Raw genomic sequence first — 13,965 nt, 5'->3', positions numbered from 1 at the left:
AGTTTGTTAATGCTGATTTCAGAGACCGTTAGTGTTGCTTCCCTTTCTCTCTCTCTTTCTTCAAAAGAGAGAAATTTTAATCTAAAATGTTTGTGGTAATTGATATTAAACTTAGCTTTTGAGATCTGAATGTAGGAAAAGTGTATATATTTGGTAACAACTCCATACAAAAAAGTGTGTTTTGTGAATCTAAGGCAGCTGCATTTCAAGTGATTTTGCAAAAGTTTTCACAAGCTTGTGTAAGGTAAAATGAATTTTACTTACTATTACCATGGCATAATAAAGTATATTAGAGAAATTTTGCCTTAGTGGAATCATTATTGGTAAATCTTCTTTGTAATTTTGTGTGGCATTGTTTTTGCAATCTCTTGATTTTTCACATTTTAGATATTGGTGATTTAACATTTATTTACTTAGCATTTTAAATATTTCTTGATAATTTAACATTGCGTACTTGATTTAATTTTCATTTACTAAGGTTTTCTTTTCAAATCTTGAGTAATTCTTGATAGTTTAAATTTTGCTTGATTAATTTAATATCTTGATAAATTAAAGTTTTGTGATTTAGTTTTGTTCAATAATTTAACTCAAGAATTAATTAAACTTTATGTTGTTTTCAAGTAAAAGTAAATTTTTTCAGATTGTGAATTCTAGTTATAAATTTTGAATTTAAAAAGAAATTTTTGTATTAAAAAAAAACCGTTTCATTTATTGACCACCAGTGAATAGGATTAACTATTTGCATAGGGTAAAGTGATAAACACGTTTTGTTCCTCTAGTTTTGCTGAAATCAATTAAGATCAGGGAAACAGTTAGGGTTGTTTGATGGAATGATGCCCTTTTATTCTAGTATATTTCTTGTTTAATTGTTGATACCTCACACTTGTTTTGATAAACTTTGTTTGATTTTTTAAATGATTAATAAAGCTTTTGTTGTGAGAGTTCAGGTACTTGGCTGAAGTGAGGTAAATTTTTAAATTTTGTGATTAGTTGTGTAATAACCAGGTACTTGGAACACTTCAATGATTATATATATATATATATATATATATATATATATATATATATATATATATATATATATATATATATATATATATATATATATATGAATGTGTATGTATAATGATTTATATCTTACTTCAGTGTTTAAAAGGAGCTTGATATCATAATCGTACCAACAACATACAACTGGAATGATCATAAGCCATTATCATAAAATTCCCATTTTTAGCCCACTACATTTCCATAACTGTAGCTATAAGTCACGAAACACAGAACTACCATGCTAGTTTATTATCTCCCACAGGACTGCAAAACTCTGTTTACTACGAGTAGAGTCAATAACTCCAAACGGAAGAGTTACTTTACTTCTTCACTTTTCACGTCACCATCGCCCTTTGTAGATTAAATTACATCGTAAGTCCGACTAGAAGGGACAACAGAAGGAACGGAAGAGTCAGCGTTGCCACACTGGAGCTGTTGCAGAGGTCTTTGTTGCAGTAGCAGTAGGTACTATCGACTCCAAATAGTGTAAAAGAAATGCAGCCATCGTCATTCCAATAAGTTGAACAGTTCCTGTACTCCCATTCTTGTTCGCCTGCAATGGAAATATAGAAGCGAGGGGTGATTAATAAATAAATGAAGATACATAAGTCGATGACTAGACATTTCTCTCAAGGCGTCTATTATACTCTGTGCATGATAAACATAATGGGTGAAGGAAGTCGGGGTATTATAAAGGACGTGTAATCTCTGAATATAAGATCAGTGGAACGCTATCATTTCCAGTCATCTTTTCACGTTCTTGCTCCTTGGAACAAGCATTTGATGGAAATTTCTTAAAAATGATGTGGCTTCTTCATTAACTACAGAAGAAACCAAAGGGCAATTAGAAGATCATAAATTAAGTTTTCCCCATTCATGAAAAATACCCCACAAAAAAATGACAGCTTTTGAACTTCTTAGCTGCGGCCTTGCTGAAATTTTACAGTGTGGAAGTTAGAAGTCACATACTTGAATTATAAAGTCTACACTAAGAAAGGATGATTTTAAGAAATACCCATTTTCCAGGCTTCTAGGTAAACAATGTTCAGCAAATTCACATTTCAAAAGGACCGAACAATGCCCAAATCTCTGCTGGCACCTAGGCCATATTTTGTCTCATTACTGTTTGTTACCAGCTGACGTCTACGGTCCGCCGCAAATTTTCAGCAACTAAACAAGGGCTAAAGTGCCAGCGGCATCTGACACTCACGAAATTCAGTGTCTCTTAACGTCAGAGAGAGAGAGAGAGAGCGCAGTGATATAAAGGACACATTACTACTTGACATTCATTGATAGTTACTCAACCAAAAAATACGCTCTACATTTAGTCGTCCACATCAACAAATCAGTCAAGAATTGGTTTATATCCCAGAAAACTTACCATCAGTTTCGTAGACCTTGAGGCAAGATTCATAGCAATTAACTGTTTTGGAATATTCGGGGCCAATTCCGTCATAACACTTCAGACAGAATCCTGGAAAGAATCAGAAACGTTATCTACAGTTCGCTACATTCCAGCAGAGTTGATTTCTGAACTAAAGAAAACAATGATATGTGTATGTTTGTCTGTGTGTTTATGTGTGTGTGCGTATTTATGCGTTTGTCTTGTCAGCGTATTCATACATTCTCCTAATAATCAATAACACATGGAACCCTTTTAGTTGGTTACAAGACCCCTTTAGGATAAAGTTTTACGATTGATAATGTTACTTAGAAATGTCCTCCCCCTTAAATGCTGTGACTGAATATTATTATTGAGTTTTGAAAGTATCTTGGTGCTAACTCATGCCATGGTGGTCAATATGTTGTCAGTCTGATCTGTTTCACACAAGGAATGGATCTGGGCATCTTCCTACTATTAAAGGGAACAAAAACTGAAGAGGGAATAGCTCCCCGCCGGCACACGTATCACATTTCACGAGCCATTATCCAGAGTTTTCTGGCTCAGAGTTTTTGGTATATTTTGGTTTGCAGGGGAAACTTGCCTCCTTCAAAAATCTGAATTCTTCCCTATGATTAATTTTATTTATTTGTTTTCTGTAGTGCTAGTACTGAAATTCACCACATTCATTTAGCGCTATAAACTTTAGGCAATGGTAGTATCCAGAGTTTTCCGTGAGAAATGTGAGATACAATGCCATCAATATCTTTGTCTTAAAAACACTGTAACTATCTTAGCTATTAATTATTTTCATCGCCAATGACCAGATTTCTTGTGAAGGAGGTTTGCATTGATTAATAAAAAAAAAAAACTCACGTCATTCATGATGCAGTTGCATAAGCAATCGGACAAAGTTCTGCACTTGATGTTACTTATTTTACTGAAGTGTAAGTGCTATTTTATAGTTAGATCTTTCAAGAAGCCAAAAGTAGTAACTCAGAAAGCACCTGAGCCTAATTAATGAAGCAGCACAAGACTTCACTCACCAAGGTGGACAACAGAAAGTGTTACCAGAACAACAGCCAATGATTTCATCTTGGGGAAAGGTAGCCTGAAAGAAGAAGACTAAATTAATGAAGCACAAGAACCACATTATAAAAAAAATGATATTGCCCCGAAGTAACCATTCTTCAGATTATTACTATATCAGGAGAGTTAAAACAAATCTTCTGACTGACTGAATAAATGAATGACTTTCGTTTAGTTTTTACAAAGGAAAGGAAATGAACTTCCGGATACTTGTTAAAAAGCTCAGCGATACTGGAAGACTTGAAGTCCCTCTCACAAGCGCATGGACACGCACAGAAACACAAACACATTCTTAGATTTATTTTGAGCCCCATCTCTCCAGATATATGACATATTCTATTAAGTAACTTTGTAAATCTTGTGGTTCTCCGCTGATTAAAAGACTATCATCTGCGGATTCCAAGCCTGTCAAGTTTCTATCGTTACTTCAGTGATCTCCAGCCACTTTTCATTGTAAAATCTGTAAGAAGGACAAACAGCGAAGGCGACACAACATTTTATCCTACAGCACCCGACTTGTTTACTGCAGATTCACTTGACAAGACCCCAACCCATCAACATCAACTTTGCATCAACTCCGTTCATGGTCATTTCGTTTAGCTTTTTTAACGTGAATACCGCAGTGACGCAAGAAATTTTACATTATTAGCCTGTTGACGCCCTCAGATGCCTTCTCGTTATCAACAAAGGTTGTCAGAGGGGGATTTAAAAATTCCATATGCCGCTGCACTCTCACAGAAATTTGATTTGTGCACTTCTTGCCGTTACTAAAATAAACTTGTTATTCTTTAAACATTTTGTCATCTTCTCTCTCCAGCATTCTGAGAACGTGCGCACCGATTATTTCTATCACAACCGACGCAAGCAGTTACCACATTCAGTCGGGTCACCTTTCTTTGGTACCCTTGTTGTGACTCCCAGTTCCCAATCATCGGGGTTCGTTTTCTCAGTCCATATTTTGCGAAAGAGTCGAGTTGGTCTATGACGCCATTCCTGTGTCAGGTAAAATCATCTCTGTAGTGATTCCATCACAGCTTTGTATTGTATCACCAGAGTTTCTTCATTACTGATTCTTATATATATATATATATATATATATATATATATATATATATATATATATATATACATATATACATGTATATATGTATGTATATATATATATATGTATGTATGTATGTATTAGACCTAGATGAACTAGTGAGCTCTCACAGGTACTTGCTCTGTAAGTGCTACTACTAGTTCACCTAGGTCTAAAGTAGTCTACCATTCCCCTCAACTGGAGAGTTTTGCTTTATATATATATATATATATATATATATATATATATATATATATATATATATATATATATATATGGAAGAATCGTAATGAAGAAACTCAGGTGATCAGGTGATGCAGTACAAAGTACTGGTCTAAGATGGAATCACTACACCTGTGATTTTAACTGAAAAAGAAATGTCATATACCAACTCAACTCTTTTGCAAAATATGGAATGTACCTCTGCCGATGGCAATTTCCAGAAACCTTTTTCCAGTGCTTTCCTTTCCCAGGACTTGTCACTCGTTGAGATCAGCACATCTTGAAGGTTGGAGGAAGATACAACTTGCCTCGAACTTGTCGGTGGAGTTAATGAATTGGGCCACTATGTCTAAGGAACGGGGTCTAAAGATACAAACAATTTTTCGTTGGGAACAACTGATACTGAAACAAAAATCGTGGACAGCCATCTCTAAAATAACCATTACTCCCTTGCACATAACTGACGGATACGAGTGAAAACATAACCCTCAGCCTTCGTTGGGAAAACAATGAGAGAGAATGTCTGGAACAGATCCGCCCACTTCGTTTGTTAGGCTGCGTGAGCTGCTCACCTAGGCTTTGAAGCCGCTCGGTATCATATCTCACGAATATTACCTTAAATAAATAAATGATGTGACCTTAAGCTCCTCTGTTGTCGCTCTGTTTCACTACAGTATATCTAAATGTTTCCTGTGCTGTTTTACGTATTTTCAAGTGTAAGCACATAATAGAACTTCTATCAACGCATTTCAAATGCAGACTGTAAATGCAAATATACAGAATACGATCGCTTTTGTATGTTGGTTTGCACTGTCATTCCCACTGTTCCCTGATCCCCCTCCCCTGCCGAGAGAGAGCAACCAGATTCGCTGAACGGCAGCACCAATACGCTGTAAATGCGCGTCGCTGTCGAGCTTCGCAGTTCCAGAGGTCCTTTATTCCTCACACAGTTGGACTGTGGAACAATCTCCCTGAGGATGTCGTGGAACTGAAACTTCAGAAATTCAAGCGAAGATGCAGTGCATTACTCCCTTAATACAAATCTTGCATTTTGATAATTAACTTACATTTTTTTCTATCTAATTTTTTATTTGTTAGTTAATTTTCTATTTTTAATAAGTGATCTCTTCTTCCTGTGTTTCTCATGACTTTCTGTAACGTCTTTCCAATGAACACCACATTCTTTGGCAGCTTGAATTTCAAGTCAACAGCCCCTGTGGGCTTGTTCCATATGAATAGGGTTCATCTTCTGAATAATAATAGTAATCTATAAAAATAAAATCCGAGTGCATCTTTCTTGTTTGTCCGCCCCGGGGTGGAGGAGACATGACACATCCACCCTCATCGCCCCAGATGGGGGCTGGGTAGGTAGGGGATCGGTAGGTTAGGGTAGACATGACGCCAGCGCCTGGTTCCAGTGTAGCGTAGCGCAAGCCATCAAGCTCGTATTATAATAATAACAAATTTTACTTACTATAATACTCAGATCCGCTGCTCATTCTACTCACATCTTGATATGTTCCGCGAGGCGAGGTTTTAAAGACTGTGCGCAGATCAGTAGCTAGCAGTCCTCTGCTGTCCCGACGAAGTTGAAATCGAACCTGCCTGCCTGCGTCAGCCTTATCTGGAAAGCAGAGGACTGATTGCAACTGACTTGTGCAGTTGCTAGCCGACGATGATGAGGCACGATTCAAGCTGGGAGCACGCTTTTCTTTTCAATGTACGCTTTCGGTTCTAATCATTTACGTGTGCTTAACCATTTTTCTCTAAAGGTTATTTCTTCCGTTCATGATTTTGTCTGTTTTTTGGGGATTCACAATCTTTCGCTTGTCAAGAGGATTGTCCATCGCTTCCTGTTGGGTAAAGGCTCACAGTTTCTTTTTATTTTCTTCAGGAGCGGGCAAGGACCGGTAACTAAGTTTCCCGTGCCGTCGTCCTCATCTCTAAAAGGAACCGGCTTCATCATCGCGATGATTGATATATTTCACGTCATACGAGTATTTGTGATTATACCCTTGCCCTTTTTATGGCAGTATGTTATCTAAGAAATCTGTGTGAAGCAATGGTCTTTCTAGGCATTGCTCAATGTAGGCCTGCTCCAGACTACTTCTACAAGGCTTTTAAAAAACCTTATCATTTCCTTGTCTTGAATTTCAAGGCCGAAGAAGCTGATAACTTCAGAACATTGCTTAAGAGAATTTGAAACAAATGAAACGAATGAATGTAAAAAAAAACGTCCTTATATAAAAATCATGAATACCTTTATCATATCAAATCTTAGAATTAAAAAAAAACTTTCAGGAAAGTTTCAAGGCCATCTACTTCGTTATTTCATGCCTGTTAATATATAATGAAAATATAGGCCCTCAAAACCTTAATTAATGCCTATGGTATTCTTGATTCAACATCTGTTTGCCGTATTCTTCAATCAGCAAATTATGTTTGGAAGCGACTGACAGGCTTAAATGAAATCTAAGTTTGTTTTCGTTCGACGAGGAACCGTTGTGGCGAATGACTTACTTTTCATTTATCATTTAGTTAGAACGATTTGTTGGTATTAGTTAACTGTCACTAACCGCCTTCATGAGGAAAAAAAAACTTACGAAAGAAATGAGAACTCTCGAGACGCCAACGGTCTCGGGCAAGCTCAGTATTTGCAGCCTAATTCACATCGTAAAATGAAGTTCTTGAAACTTCGCACTCGCCGTGGAGTTCACATTATGCCGGAGTTTACCTCCATATGAAGTAATTTTCAAGATGCAAATCAAGTTGAAACTAAGACTTCTGAATATTTAAGGTTATAAGGCACTCGATACTGTTCAAGCCTGAGAGAAAAGCTGTTGTTGGTCCACCTCAGATTCTTTCAGATTCAGCATTAGCACACTTGCATACATATTCAGTTTTTTGCTACCTTTGTGAATGTGTTAACACCGAGACCATCCATATAGATTTCATCTAAGCAAATCCATTAATCTAGTCACACAAGTGACATAATGGTCAGAGGACCTGAGCTGAAGGACTCAAAGGGAAAACTGTTTATTTGAAGTCTTTATTGATGCGTGAACAATATAGTACAGAGCGATGTTGATAAAAGAATGAAGGCATTTTAGTTAACAATGATTTGATTTCTTTCATAACATCTGACTTAGGATAAAGATTAAAGTTCCTCTGTTACGTGAATTCATTCTACGCTTGCCAACTGACGCGGAGTCAGCCTACTCGAGACAAAACTACCAACAGAATAAGGGTGCGTCTTCCAGGAAAGCAATGTCGACGTAGGACGCGTGTCACGGTAGGTCCTACGGGAGTAACAGCTTCCAGACGAGAACTGCGAGTAGGAGAGGGACGGACAGCATCTTTGCGCAGGCGCTGTTGCACAGCTCAGTCCTGCAAATGCAGGTGATGACAGAACCCTGGTCGTCTGCTTCCGTGGTGCACCCGTCATTCGGGATGTCGGCCGCTCCGCAGCCGTAGACGATCAGTCTCTGGTCGACTGGAATCAGAAAAAGAAGATGAGAACAAATGAAAAAGATAAAAAAAAATAAATATTCTCAGATGTTTTCAGTCTGCTTTTGGCAGATAATCTACGTAATTTCTATAACAGATTTGAAAATAAATAAGAGTATAATAGTTCGGTATATACTCTTTTCAGATTAATGTAGATGGAAAAGTATTAAAGAATGATGGAATTTCGATGAAAATGCTCGTAAATCTAACTGAACGCAATTCAGAAAAGGTATAATTGCATTTGACGAATTCCATACTTATCAGCTTACAAAAAAATTTAATCCTAATCACAATATGATAAGGTTTTTACTTAAATCAATACAAGTAAGATAGGAACACTCTAAATGTACTCTCTCCTTGATTAATTTTGCGTCAAGCAGATAAAAGCTACACACCTGCAAGGCCATAAAAGCTACAGATTCTAAACTTTTTCAAAGACTAATAATACCGCTATAAGCAAAATTATCCACAAGCTGGTAATATAGCTATTAGTGAAATGATTCGGAGCACGAATTTCTACCTACAATACGTATGTAACGCGCAATCATATAAGCGTATTTTCACGCTCCTATATAAACATACTCTTGATTCAGCTTTTATAAATGATGTGACCAAAGGAAATTCAAACAGCAAAATAATTCAGTTTTACAATAAACGACAGAAATGACTGAAAATCTGGAATAATATACTTAATTAAGGTTGCCGCATCTCCTACAGAGTAAATTGCTAATAACTGTAATTCTCTTTAGCGATGACACGGAGCGACTTACATAATTTCTAACAAAGGCACCAGGAAAGAACCATAACTGGGGGTGGTTTACTGATTCATTGATGATAACATCTCCTTTTAACGAAGACTCATTTCAAGAATCTTGTTGTGAAACCTAAACGCTGGTCTTCATTTCCTATTTGCAAGCAAAACTGTATTGAATGCTACTCGCGCCAGTTTTGCTTGAACGGTGTAATCAGAGCATAGATACTGACAAGGGTTACGCAGCTTTTACTTGATCCTTGAACCGTATATTGTCATGTAATAAAAATTTTCAAGCTTACTGTAACGTATGTCCATTTTCATACAGTTCGTGACCCTCTCATCGCAAACTTCTTCTGTAGCCTTCCCTTGGATTCCCTGGTAGCATTTGAAGCAGTGGCCTGAAGACAGAGAGTATCATATTATCATTATTTTTCAAAGAAGGAAATTTCTGTCAATTTAAGGGGATTAATTTCTGATATTATTTCCTAAGCAAGCAAATTTCTGTTAATTTAGGGGGATTACTTTCTTTTCATTTTTAAGTAAGCAAATTTCTGTCAATATAAGGGGATTAATTTCTTATCTTTATTTTCTAAGTAAGCAAATTTCTGTCAGTTTAAGAGGATTAATTTCTTATCTTATTTTTAAGCAAAAAAATTTCTTTCAATTTAAGAAGATTAACATTTTATCTTATTATTTTTAAGCAAAAAAAATTTCTTTCACTTTAACGGGACTAATTTCTTATCATTATTTTGTCAGCAAGAAAATTTCTGTCAATTTAAAGGGACTAATTTCTTACCACCTGCATTTTCAGGTTCACTAGTCCTTCATGAGGTTTGTTTTTTTTCTCAAGACTTAATTAAGAGTCAAATTACCATTATCATTCATTAAGTGCACCCACTCTGATGGAACAAACAGAATTTCAATGAGTGAATGTGTAATTAATAGACAGCACGCCTTAAAAATTGAGGTTCAATAAACATCTGAAGGTAGGAAAGTGTCTCTGCGGAATTCCATTACTGGAAGGTCGTGACACCGCCCTAAGATTTGAAAAAAGTCTTTCTTATTGTATGACGACAACTGTTAAACGAAATGCTTTTTGCACTGTATTGCGTGACTCAGACTGGTAAAGAAATTAATTTGCGAACTACGTTGCATGAGTCAGGCAATTGAAGGAAATTCTATCCCTCTGATTATCGATCGATGACTTTTGAAATCGACGGTGATTTTCACTCGCAGCATTTTTTTTTTTTTTTCCAAATTTTCAGGGTTGGCTGGTAGTTGGATTATCCTCCCAACTTCTTGCGAGACACGGGCGTATGTACACAGCGAAGTTATGTAGAAAAGTCCAAAGGAAACAAATGTAATTTTGATTTTCAAAATTTCTGAAGCGTAACGTGTGCTCAAACATGGCAACGCTGATAGCTTTTACTGATAATTCAGATTACATTTTTTTTTCTGGTCTCATGTGACTTTTGTATCACATTCCATATTATTTTTTACTTTCACGTAAAAGAACGAAACGGCATTCCAGACATGCGAAAACATTAAACCGGTTACAGGCGTATTCTGAAATTGCCTTTTGTATAACTTGAACCGGAATGAGTGAAAAAGGAAAAGTGCCTTTAATGGAGATATTTATCTTTTGCTGCTTACGCAACTGACGTCAGTTACAGTCACTGCGCCGAACACTAATCTTTGTTATTCCTTCGGCCCTTGTGATAAATGCCGATAGAGAAGTACTTCTCAGCTGAACACTAAGGGAAGTGTTCTTCGAGGTTATTTTCCTTTGTGAAGATAACGCCCTATCTGAGAGCCTTTCCCTACTGAGATAAGACGCTCCTACTTTTTTTGACAGCATGTGAATGCGATATTGTCGTACTTACCATTTTGATTGAAGTGAAACCCTTTTCTCCCAGTATTGTCGCTTATTTATTAGGAATATCTTACTTGTTTTAGACGTTACACGGAAACCATTCTATATTTACGATCTTTAATCATGTTTTTTTGCTGTTGATGGAGTCCAGCTTAACAAAAGGACTGCTCTTTCATATTAATTTTGCTCCTTTCAAATGTATATGGTTTGTTTCAGTCTAGCGATGAGCAGTTATCGTACCGCTGACATCATTACTACGACCAAGGTCTACTCTCTTTACCTTGACTACGACTAGAGTCGATCTTCATCTCGTTGTTGGGTCTCTACCTATTTCTCGCCCAAAGGATTCATTGCAACCTTTGCAAGAGACAACGTATGCTGCGAGGTATTTCTCTTGCTCGCGTGCGTTTGAGCAGATGTTCTTCATGATGGTGTTGTTGCAACCGAGAACAGACTAGCAACTCTCACAACTCGCTCTTCATTCTTTAGCCAAGTAGGCCTAATAACGCAGGAATGGGCGGAGCCTCATGGGTTATTCTTTGTCCTCATTCCAAGTTTGTTCTATCTTCTATTTTCTGTTTGCTATTTAACTTTTGGGGAAGCGTTCTTCATTTTGAAGAAGGCTTTCATTAGCAAGTGGTCTGAGTAGCCCTTATCAAAGAAAATCTCCGTAAGACGGTTGATTTTAGCAGGGTCTAAAGAATTCTCTAGACCTTGGATTTTAGCTTATGAAAAGCACGGTTCATATTATCTCGGCAGTCCTCTTATCACTGCCGTTGGGGTCATGTTTGTCTAACGCGGAACTGATTTGCTCAAAGTATCAAATAATTAATCTCAAATAATTAACCTTCATGTATACTCTATGGCGCCAACTGCCAACGTTACTTATCATCCCGGTAAAAAGTCAAATTAATTAAAGTAGAATTAAGAAAAGGATTAAAACTGTAGGCACGCATGATTGATCTGGCATTAAGTGAATATCATATGATTTAAATAACAAGGGTTCTGAAATCTTTTCCTGGAGGTCAGTGGTTAATTTGCATTTGGTTTTCCTGTTGCGTAACCAGTGTACTAAGTGTCCTATGCCACCAAGGCAGTTCTCAAACTGCCATCTTCATTCGAACCAAGATTAACATTGATAACTTATACCTGTCATCAATTAATTAAGATTGTCATCTACCGCTTTTCCTCCAAGTTGCAATATCTACCTTTAGACTTCTTCAGTCGTCAATTTTCCTTTGCTTTTACTTCGCCCCCATTTTTTTTATAACTTCATCTTCAAGTGCTATCATATACATTTACTAAGGCTGAATTTGTCACTTCCATCTGCACTTTCCACATTTTACCTCTCCCTACATTTCCCTCTAAGTACAAAGACCAACGGGACGGGCAGTCTATTATACCCTTTTCTTGCCCAGGGCCGAAGAAAATACGCTAAGGGTAAATAACGGTACTGGACTTTAGTTCCCTTCAGTCGTTGCAATGTGGAAAATGTCTTGTGACTGATGTCCAATCTCGGTCATTAAATGATAGCATCTCTTGGTTATCTCTAGTATATTGTGGTTAAAATATGATGGAGTATATGACTTATGACTAATACAAAATTTAGTCCAAAGGCCAAGCGCTGGGACCCAAGAGGTCATTCAACTCTAACTTAAGTAAACCTTAGTTTAACCAGACCACTGAGCTGATTAACAGCTCTCCTAGGGCTGGCCCGAAGGATTAGACTTATTTTACGTGGCTAAGAACCAACTGGTTACCTAGCAACGGGACCTACAGCTTATTGTGGAATCCGAACCACATTATACTGAGAAATGAATTTCTATCACCAACGCTGAAAGGGAAATCGAGAGTAAAAAGGTTTGAAGGGTGTAACAGGAGGAATTCCTCGCAGTTGCACTATATGAAACAATTGTTAGGAGAGAGTGAAAAGGAAGGTGGAAGAAAAAGAATATGAACGGAGGTACAGTAAAAGGAGTGGAGGGGCTTGCAGCTATAGTGGCCGAATGGACGCTGCAAAGTACCCTAAGCATTGCCTATAGTGAACCGAGTGTTATTCCCAAAACATTTTTCAGAGGTTTATTTGTGTTGGAAACAACACGAAAGCGCTTGTTACTTTCTTATATATATATATATATATATATATATATATATATATATATATATATATATATATATATATATATATATATATTTATTTATATATTAATGTATGTATGTAATTATGTATGTTTATATATATGTATATATGTATGTGTGTGTGCGTATTTTCCAGGCCTGTGCAATGGTCTTGAAGTAACTGTGAACTTACATATATGAAATCAAAGATGAATCAGGAGGGAGAGGGCAAGGAGTAACCACGAATCTATAGATAATACTCACCAGAGTGAATAAGGGCCAGAGTTAATATGATAACAACTGCAGCTTTCATCCCTGATAAGGAGTACCTGTCAAAAGTAAGGTAACAGTAACTGTAACTTCAACAACTGTAATTGTAACAACTACAACTATAACGACTGTAACTGTAACTGGAGTATTATTCCCAAGACTTGATATTCCAGGATACTTCAGAGCGCTTATGAATTATAAATTCCCCTTGGGCCAAAGACATTCCCAGGGTACTATAGAGAACTGGATCTCAAAAGACAGTTAAGTTTTAATGTTTGCAATTATGTTCTGTACCTTTCATCTGCTTCTTTTCTCACTGAATTGTTTTGCTTGTTCTTTTAGGTCTCTAGTGTTTGAAATCTGAAGTGTCTAACGTCTCCACGTGGAAGCAGGCGTGATATATGAAAGATAGAAGTGATCAACACAGTTGCATGCTGAACAGAAATAAATTTACGATTCACATTGGGATCGAACCCAGGTCTTTCAGCTGAAAAGCAAGGGCTCTACCAGCTAGACCACAAGAATCACAAACGAAGCTGGAACCTAAGAACAAGTACCTTAGTCTTTTACCTGGGCAGCCTTACAGTGGTACTTAGGTTCCAACTTCTCTTGCGACTTGTGTG

General features: G+C 36.9%; 2 protein-coding genes across 4 annotated transcripts in view; both read right to left on the bottom strand.

Moving 5' to 3' along the window:
- Positions 1-1,281: 1,281 nt before the first annotated feature.
- LOC136847829 (uncharacterized) lies at positions 1,282-6,482 on the bottom strand. 3 transcript variants are annotated; one of them, XM_067119768.1, is made up of 4 exons: positions 6,329-6,482; positions 3,475-3,539; positions 2,429-2,521; positions 1,282-1,600 (listed from the first exon to the last, which is right to left on the bottom strand). In XM_067119768.1, coding segments are annotated over exons 1-4 (348 nt in total). In that variant the 5' UTR covers positions 6,331-6,482; the 3' UTR covers positions 1,282-1,412. The 3 variants fall into 3 exon arrangements, with proteins under 3 accessions (XP_066975869.1, XP_066975870.1, XP_066975871.1); XM_067119769.1 differs by having other exon boundaries at positions 6,295-6,472; XM_067119770.1 differs by lacking the exon at positions 6,329-6,482 and adding an exon at positions 5,436-5,575.
- Positions 6,483-7,855: 1,373 nt separating this feature from the next.
- LOC136847827 (uncharacterized) overlaps positions 7,856-13,965 on the bottom strand; it is an 8,146-nt gene continuing 2,036 nt past the window's right edge. Inside the window, exons 2-4 of the mRNA XM_067119767.1 lie at positions 13,337-13,401; positions 9,381-9,479; positions 7,856-8,313 (exon numbers count right to left, since the gene is read on the bottom strand). Of these exons, the coding sequence (XP_066975868.1) occupies positions 8,120-8,313; positions 9,381-9,479; positions 13,337-13,385 (342 nt within the window). The 5' untranslated portion in view covers positions 13,386-13,401 and the 3' untranslated portion in view covers positions 7,856-8,119. The remainder of the gene's footprint in view (positions 8,314-9,380; positions 9,480-13,336; positions 13,402-13,965) is intronic.

The sequence above is a fragment of the Macrobrachium rosenbergii genome, chromosome 17 (assembly GCF_040412425.1).
Source record: "Macrobrachium rosenbergii isolate ZJJX-2024 chromosome 17, ASM4041242v1, whole genome shotgun sequence".
Classification (NCBI taxonomy): Eukaryota; Metazoa; Arthropoda; class Malacostraca; order Decapoda; family Palaemonidae; genus Macrobrachium; species Macrobrachium rosenbergii.
This window is presented reverse-complemented; position numbering and strand designations above follow the sequence as displayed.

What these genes read in the sequence shown, in the direction of transcription:
- LOC136847829 (XM_067119768.1), bottom strand. An exon ending in ACTTTCTGTTGTCCACCTTG is followed by an intron (nt 2,522 to 3,474) that starts GTGAGTGAAGTC and finishes GATTCTTTCCAG; the next exon opens with GATTCTGTCTGAAGTGTTAT. An exon ending in CAAGGTCTACGAAACTGATG is followed by an intron (nt 1,601 to 2,428) that starts GTAAGTTTTCTG and finishes TTTCCATTGCAG; the next exon opens with GCGAACAAGAATGGGAGTAC.